Here is an 8,862-nt window from a genome sequence, read left to right on the forward strand (position 1 = left end):
GCTTTTAAATTGGGGGATGACAAGGAAAGACCAGCTGCTGAATATTGCCAATTTAGAGAGGATTTTTATTCCCCCTGAGTAAGCAGCAGAACTTCTCTGACTTCATTTACTGGATACTGTCGCTTATGCAGTAACTCAGACTTTGGAAACGGGTCCCAATTTACAAGGAGGAAATGAGAGTTCCTCTTTTGCTCCCCCTGCGGGAGGACAGACCTAGTGGGCAAGACGCAAAGTCACGCCAGATGTTTCTCCTGCTGCTATCGACATGGCTGCCTTGAGGTCCTTCAAGAGAATCCCTGGTCCTCTTCAGCTGCTGTTGTTCCTGCTCCTTCTCCCACAAGATCTGGGTGAGTGTTGACAACTGAGATCAGGCAGGCTCCATTCTCAGATTTACAACAGGAGTAAAACCCAGTGCAAGATTAATGTTAAGGCTGTTTCAAAGCTCTTGTGCTATTCTGAACAGGGAGATGAGCCGATTTCCCAGCAAAGACCAGTTCCAGATGTTAGATTTGGGGAGATTTCTTTCATTGTCTATAGAGATTCTCAGTCATCCAGGTCATAGTTATCCCAAAGGGGCTTTTTCAGGAGGCATCTGGACGTTCTTTGTTTTTCTTTGAAAACTCCTTTGCTTCTCATCCCAGAAGCTTCTTCAGGTTCTGAGTGGATGGTGGAGGATGGAAGGATTTATACTCCTTGTAGACAGCTGGTCATTTGCCTTCTTTTAGAGTAGGGGTCTTCAAACGTGGCTCTTTTATGACTTGTGGACTTCAACTCCCAGAAGTCCTCAGCCTGTGTGTCTGGCTGAGGAATTCTGCGAGTTGAAGTCCACAAGTCATGAAAGGCCAAGTTTGAAGACCCCTGTTTTAGAGAGTCGTTGAGGCCACTTGGAGGTTTATCTGTGTCCTCAGGGTCACCTGTGTGGTGCAAATGGGTGTGGAGCCTTCCTGGAACTGCTGAAAGGACTGTGTGGTAGACTGGAGATAGATGATGCTGTATCCCTCCCCCTCTGTTGAGAGAGGACTGCTCAATTTTGACCTAGATGGCCTCTTTGCTCCCTCTTTCAATTCAAACCTCTCTTCAAGGCAAGAGTCCCTACACCATCTCAAAAAAATGGTTGATCAATTTTTTTTTTCTTGAAAACCTCCATCGATGGAGCACTCACAACTCCAGGAGGCAAGCTGTTCCATTGACTAATAGTTCTGTCAGGAAAATCTGACCTCAGATAACCTTTTTACTTTAGTTGATATACAGACATGCAGAACATACGGAACCCTAGCACTGGAAGGGACCTTGGAGGTCTTCTAGTCCAGCCCCCTGTTCAAGATGGAGGACCCATACCATCTCAGACAGGTGAATGTCCAGTCTCTTCTTAAAAATCTCCAGTGATGGAGCGCCCACGATTTCTGGTGGCAAGCTGTTCCACTGGTTGATTGTCCTCACTGTCAGGAAGTTTCTCCTTAGTTCCAGGTTGTTTCTCTCCTTGATAAATTTCCAACCATTGTTTCTCATCCTTCCCTCTGGTGCTCTGGTGAACACCCTGGTCCCCTCTTCTTTGTGGCAGCCCCTCAGATACTGGAACACTACTATCATGTCTCCCCTATTTCTTCTTTTCTTTAGACTAGCTAAACCCAAGTCCCGCAGCTGTTCTTCGTATGTTTTAGCCTCCAAGCCTTGGATCATCTTAGTTGCTCTTCTCTGAATTTTTTCCAAACTCTCAACATCTTTTTTGTAATATGGTGACCCAAATTGGTTGCAGTATTTTTTACAGTATTTTGGAGTCAGGAAACTGGCTTCCCCATCCAAGGAAAAAAAGGAACAAAAAAGAGAACATCAGAAATGAAACTTCATAAAATCTTTGGTGGCTCAAAAGGCAGAAAGCGTGAGACACTGACCAACTAGAAGCCGACCCAGCAACTCACAGCAGGCAGAAACTAGCTTGCTTTTGGGGTTTATGTCATGAATCCGACAGATGAATCTCTTCCAAAGAACTTTGAGGCATTGTTTACCTTAAAGAATATTTTATTTGAGAAACAAAGTATTGGCACTACATAGTTAAAGCCAAAAATTGAATTCCCCTCCCCTGGGCACAAAGTAACAAAGCACAATTCCCTCCTCCAATTAACTTTTATAAATCACATTCCCCAATTAGCTTGAAGGGGGCTCTCTCCCCAGCTCTCCAGCCCGCCAAAACGCTATCAGCTCTGGGCCCAATGACCTTGGGTTCCCACGGCGGAGTTATTATTGTTATGACTAGCTGGACTCTCATCCACATTCCCCCTCCCAGCATCAACAAACTCTAAAAGCGAAAGAGAAAAGATGGCTGCATTTCCATCTGTTGCCAAAGCAAGAACGTCCGATGTTAGTAACGTTGACAGTTTAATTGAACAGACCTGCTCCTCTCTTTTGAGAGAGAATTCTCAGGTTGTTAGATTAAATACAGACCTTTTCTTTTTTTTTCAAAAGAGCACCAAAACCTTTTGAACAGCCCAGATGAAGCACTGGTCCCTATAAAAGAGAATATTTGTACTTCAGGGTCGAACAGTGGAGTCCATGGTTTTTTTCTTGCAGATGTTTTATTACCCAAGTAGGTTACATCATCAGTGCTAGAAGGAAGTGAGGTTTATGGAGAGGAGGAGGAGGAGGAGAACTGTGGGGTCCTTGCTGCTCTCTCTGCTTGGTGGTTTTCTTGCAGATGTTTCATGACCCAACTCGGTAAAATCATCACTGCAAGAAGCGAGTGGGGTTTGTGGATTGGATGAGGAGGAGAAGGAGGAGGAGGAGGAGGAGGAGGAAGAGGAGGAGGAGGAGGAGGAGGAGGAGGAGGAGGACTGTAGGGTCCTTAGTGGTTTCATTTCCCAACTAGGTAACATCATCAGTCCAAGAAGGGAGTGGAGTTTGTGGAGTGGATAAGGAGGAGGGGGGAGGAGGAGGAGGACTGTAGGGTCCTTGGTGGTCTCTGAGCTTAGTGTTCTTGCAGACATTTCATTACTCAACTAGGTAACATCATCAATGCTAGAAGGAAGTGGGTTTGCTACTATTAATGTTAGTAGGAGTGTTCTTGGTGGTGCCTAGATTATACTGTTGTTTACTGTTAATTTCTTCTTCCTGGATTGTGATATTGATGTAAGGAACTGTAGATGTAGAAAGAGCACCACCAGTGGTCCTCTGTCTCCCGAAGAATAATGAACATTTTCTAAAGGAAACCTAGTCACAAACATCTCTGTTTTTGTTTCAGTTGTTACAGGACAGAAGACGGAGGTAACACAACTTCCAGAAACCATATCGGTGAACGCTGGAGACAGCCTCACTCTAAAGTGTACACTGATTGGGGCAAATTTACCCGGAGGCGTGCGGTGGTTCAAAGGGCTGGACAGAAACCAGCCCCCCATTTACAGCGATAAGCAAGGAATTTCCAATCGGGGGGTGAGGCTAGTCCCAGGATCCAACACGGAGTTTAGCATCAATATCCCAAACATCCGTCCTGAAGATGCCGGGACCTACTATTGTGTGAAGTTCAGGGCAGGGTTCCCAGAGAGAGAACTGGCTTCGGGGAAAGGCACTCAGGTCTTCGTAATTGGTAGGTGGCCCACCCATTTGCTTTTTGGGGTGGGGGGAGATGTTCCCAGTCAACCGAGAGACATGTGGGAGTAAATCTCATGTTCTGAAGTTGAGTCTCTCCAACCAAACACAGCCTTGTAGCTTCCTGTATTATCTCTGAGGAACATCAACTGATGTCTCTCTCTACTTTCTCCCTCAGCCATGCCATCGCAGCCTGTGGTTCATGGCCCCACAAGAAGAGTCGCAGCAGGGTCTCGGGCCACCTTCAACTGCTCCACAGAGGGATTCTCCCCCCCAGAGATCACAGTCAGCTGGTTGAAGGATGGAAAAGAAATACAGGCTGCCCAGACCAACATCCTGAATTTGGATGGAACAGAGAGCATCTCGTACCGAGCAGAGAGCACGGTGGAAATCCCGCTGGAACAAGGAGACGTGAGGTCTCAGCTGACCTGCCAGATCCAACACAGATCATTGGAGGCTCCCCTCCAGCAGTCCTTCCCACTTGGTGATGTCCTAAGAGGTAGGAGAGTTCTGGGTTGCAGAGAGGGACCAGGCCATGGAGTCTGGACCTGGTGTAGAAAGACTTTCTGCCTCTGATTGTTTCCCCAGAGACTTGGATCCAGTTGAGTAAAATTCCCAGCTAATTAGCTATATTTTAATCCTGATTGTTCTGGAATTGTTTCACTTTGTTTTAGCGGTTTGCGCTGTTTTGCCTTTGGATCTTTGCTCAGGGGAAAAAAGGAGTCTTTGAGTTAGGGGGCAAAATATATGTCATAGAATAGAATAGAATAGAATAGAATAGAATAGAATAGAATAGAATAGAATAGAATAGAATAGAATAGAATGTAGAATGTAGAATGTAGAATAGAATAGAATTAGAATGTAGAATAGAATGTAGAATGTAGAATGTAGAATGTAGAATGTAGAATGTAGAATGTAGAATGTAGAATAGAATAGAATAGAATAGAATAGAATAGAATAGAATAGAATAGAATAGAATAGAATAGAATGTAGAATGTAGAATGTAGAATAGACTGTAGACTGTAGAATAGAACAGAACAGAACAGAACAGAATAGAATAGAATGTAGAATGTAGAATGTAGAATAGAGTAGAGTAGAGTAGAATAGAATGTAGAATGTAGAATGTAGAATGTAGAATGTAGAATGTAGAGTAGAGTAGAGTAGAGTAGAGTAGAGTAGAGTAGAGTAGAGTAGTAGAGTAGAGTAGAGTAGAGTAGAAGAGAAGAGAAGAGAAGAGAAGAGAAGAGAAGAGAAGAGAAGAGAAGAGAAGAGAAGAGAAGCTGGAAGGGACCTTGGAGATCTTCTAGTCCAGCCCCCTGCTCAAGCAGGAGAACTATCTCAGACAGGTGATTGTCTAGCCTCTTCTTAAACATCTCCAGTGATGGAGCTCCCACAATTTCTGGAGGCCAGCTGTTCCACTGATTTATTGTCCTCACTGTCAGGAAGTTTCTCCTTAAGAAGGTGGGTGAGAAGCTTGCATTTAAACATAGGGCAGAATAGAAACCTAACAAACACACGTGGAACAAAGAAACGACGACACAGAGTTGCTGGGAATTGGGCGGAGTTCTTTCTTTCTTTCTTTGCTGGTAGTGTTAAGTTTTTATCTTGGGCTTCCTACTCAGGATTTTTCACAGCAGGGTTGCGTTCAGAGGACCTTCTTGTTTCCCCAATGCCACAATGGGAGAGCAGAAAGAAGTTGGTTTCTAGGCTCTTCTGCATGTAGGACCCGTGAGTCTGAAGCTCTTCTGACCGATCTCTTTGGCTTTCTTTGCTCAGTTCCTCCCAAAGTCCATATGGAGACCAGCCCACCTCCCCCCATCCAGCTGAACACCACTGTGACGGTCACTTGCAGTGTGGAAGAATTTTATCCAGATGATGCAAACTTGGAATTGTTTTTCAACAATGCCCCAAACAGAAAAGGAACAGTTGGCCTGAGGACACCGAATCCCGATGAGACCTTTTCCCTGAATACCTACCTGGAGGTGGTGGCCACGGAAGACAGGAACAACTCACAGTTCAGTTGCGTGGTTCAACAGGAATCCCAAAGTCTGCTCACTCTAACAACAAAACTTGCCGTTGTCATGCAACCTGAAGATCACAAATGCTTGGGCAGTGCTCCGTCAAGTGAGTCCTTCTGAAATCCTTCAGAATTTTTCTTCTGGGGATTTGCTGACACACAACCTGCAGTTTTTTCCCCTTTCTTACTTAACTGGTTTTTTCTTGCATTGTATGAAATTAGCCATCGACATTTCTGCTTCTGAAACTGAACAACAGAATAACAGAATTGGAAGGGACCTTGGAGGTCTTCTAGGGCAACCTTCTGCCCAAGCAGGAGATGTCCACAAGTCACAAAAAGGCCAAGTTTGAAGACCCCTGCTTTACACTCTTGATTAGTTTGCATCCATTGCTTCTTGTTCTGCCTTCATGTCCTTTGGAGAATATGTGTTTCGAAGAATAGGTTCTTATGATGTAACTCAGGGGTCTTCAATCTTGGCCCTTTTATGACTTGTGGACTTCAACTCCCAGAATTCTTGAGCCAGGCATGCTGGCTGAGGAATTCTGGGAGTTGAAGTCCACAAGTCATAAGAGGGCCAAGTTTGAAGACCCCTAATGTAACTGGACAGGACAGATGATTATTTCAAAACTGATCAACTTTCATTTTGAAGTTTTTTGTTGTGCTAACTACAGAAGTCAGTGTAAGCCCTTTTTTCAGGTTCCCCCTTTTCATAGGGAGACCCCACTTTATCAGAAAACACTGATAAATTACTTTTAAACTATCTTCCAACCTGGTTACTTATTGGAAAAAATAAGCCGAGGCAGAACCTATAGCCAGATTTGGCCATCGCTACAGAGGCTGCCTTGTAGCAACCAGGTGCTCTTCTGCAAGCAGGCACTACTCTCAAGATCCTGTAGGGGGCACCATTTTTTAAAGAGGCTACATGGAGACAACAGAGCCTGGGATGGGATGGGATGAGATGGGATGGGATGGAATAGAATAGAATAGAATAGAATAGAATAGAATAGAATAGAAACAGAGTTGGAAGGGACCTTGGAGGCCTTCTAGTCCAACCCGCTGCCCCCTGCTCAGGCAAGAAACTCTATACCATTTCAGACAAATGGTTGTCCAATCTTTCATTAAAAACTTCCAGTGTTGGAGCATTCACCACTTCTGGAGGCAGGTTGTTCCACTGGTTAATTGTTCTCACTGTCAGGAAGTTTCTCCTTAGTTCCAGGTTGCTTCTTTCCTTGATTGGTTTCCATCCGTTGCTTCTTGTCCTGCCTTCAGGTGCTTTGGAGAATAGCTTGACTCCTTCTTCAAGCTATTATCCAAAGCACCTGAGGGCAGGACAAGAACGATCATGAGAATAGCATCTGATTGCCTCTGGAGCAGTGTTTCTCAACCTTGACAATTTTAAGGCATGTGGACTTCAACTCCCAGCAATGCTGGCTGTGGAATTCTGGGAGTTGAAGTCCACATGCCTTAAAATTGTCAAGGTTAAGAAACACTGCTCTGGAGGAAAGCTGAGCCTGCATCACATTGCAGCATCCAGGTGCCTCTTTTTTGACACGGCCATTGAGCAAATCAGTGCAGTTTTTAAATGAAATGCATGGTGGTTAGGCAAATCCGGCTTCTCCCATTAACTTTGCTTGTCAGAAGCCAGCTGGGAAGGTTGCAAATGGTGATCGCCTGGCCAACTCTCCACAGCCAGCGTGCCATGGGACAACCCGCTGCAGGACCAATCAACACTTCAATTTAATTATTTAAATCGATTTTAAAAAAAACATATTTTAATTTTTGCCATTCCCATTTCATTTTGTCCCTCTTCTTTGGCATCCTTTCTTTAAGGGTTCTATTCCACCATTTCTTTAATATTAGTGCAACTCTTGCATCCTGTCATACAGCATCACAGTCTGGTTTGGAAGCATCCCTGCTTCTGACAGGAAGGCAGTGCAGAGAGTGGTGAGGACGGCAGAAAAAACCCTAGTTGTTCTGAGACAATTGTACATCTATGAGACAGAAGGCAAATAATGATGATGATGATGATGATGATGATGATGATGATGATGATGATGATAATAATAATAATAATAATAATAATAATAATAATAATAATAATAATAATAATAATAATAATAATGGAAAGGTAGAAGTGGCCCCAAAGAGGCAGGACTGTGGCAGGAAATGTTGTAAAAATCACTTAACAAACGTCTCGCTTAGCAACAAAAATGGGCTCCATTGTGGTGGCAAGCACATCTTCCTTCCCCTGTCCTTACCACTTTCTGCAGAGGGACGATCGAGAGCATCCCGTCATAGAACATCACAGTCTGGTTTGGAAGCATCCCTGCTTCAGACAGGAAGGCAGTGCAGAGAGTGGTGAGGACAGCAGAAAAAACCCTAGTTGTTCTGAGACAATTGTACATCTATGAGACAGAAGGCAAATAATGATGATGATAATAATAATAATAATAATAATAATAATAATAATAATAATAATAATAATAATAGTAATAATAATAATAATAATAATAATAATAATAATAATAGAAAGGTAGAAGTGGCCCCCAGAGGCAGGACTGTGGCAGGAAATGTCGTAAAAATCACTTAACAAACGTCTCGCTTAGCAACAAAAATGGGCTCCATTGTGGTGGCAAGCGCATCTTCCTTCCCCTGTCCTTACCACTTTCTGCAGAGGGACGATCGAGAGCGTCCCGTCATAGAGCATCACAGTCTGGCTTGGAAACATCCCTGCTTCAGACAGGAAGGAGGTGCCGAGAGTGGTGAGGACAGCAGAAAAGATTATTGGCAGTTCCCTCCCTTCCATCCAGGACATGGCACATAAGCGTTGCTTGAGCAGGGTCTGCAAGATTGTCTGGGATGCTACACATCCTCTCCACGACCTGTTTTCCTTGTTCCCTTCTGGGAGGGGGGGGCTTCGTGGTACCCGAAGCAGAACATCCAGATTCAAACATAGTTTTGTTCCATACAGCATTAACCTTGTGAACTCTCAAGCTTCCTCCTTCCGTTACGTATTCAAGATGGACAGTGTGGGTCTATATGTATGTTGCATATAGTATGTTTAGGTGTGTGTCATGTATGTGTTTCACTTTGAGAGCAGGCAACTAAATTTCATTTTTGATGTGTGCCGTTGTGCTCACAGTAAAAAAATGAATTAAAGGTTATCTTATTTTATCTTGTCTTGTCCTGTCCTGTCCTGTCTTGCCTTATCTTATCTTATCTTATCTTGACCTTAACCTTAACCTTAACCTTAACCTTAACCTTAA

The 8,862-nt window shown here is 43.9% G+C and overlaps 1 protein-coding gene across 1 annotated transcript in view; it reads left to right on the forward strand.

Annotated features, from left to right (window-relative positions):
• Nucleotides 1-265: 265 nt before the first annotated feature.
• LOC114923450 (signal-regulatory protein beta-1-like) overlaps nucleotides 266-8,862 on the forward strand; it is an 11,035-nt gene continuing 2,438 nt past the window's right edge. The window contains exons 1-4 of the mRNA XM_029286454.1: nucleotides 266-347; nucleotides 3,236-3,577; nucleotides 3,758-4,078; nucleotides 5,356-5,703. Coding sequence (XP_029142287.1) covers nucleotides 266-347; nucleotides 3,236-3,577; nucleotides 3,758-4,078; nucleotides 5,356-5,703 — 1,093 coding nt within the window. The remainder of the gene's footprint in view (nucleotides 348-3,235; nucleotides 3,578-3,757; nucleotides 4,079-5,355; nucleotides 5,704-8,862) is intronic.

Source organism: Protobothrops mucrosquamatus, unplaced genomic scaffold (genome assembly GCF_001527695.2).
Source record: "Protobothrops mucrosquamatus isolate PMUCROS unplaced genomic scaffold, P.Mucros_1.0 scaffold3726, whole genome shotgun sequence".
NCBI lineage: Eukaryota > Metazoa > Chordata > Lepidosauria > Squamata > Viperidae > Protobothrops > Protobothrops mucrosquamatus.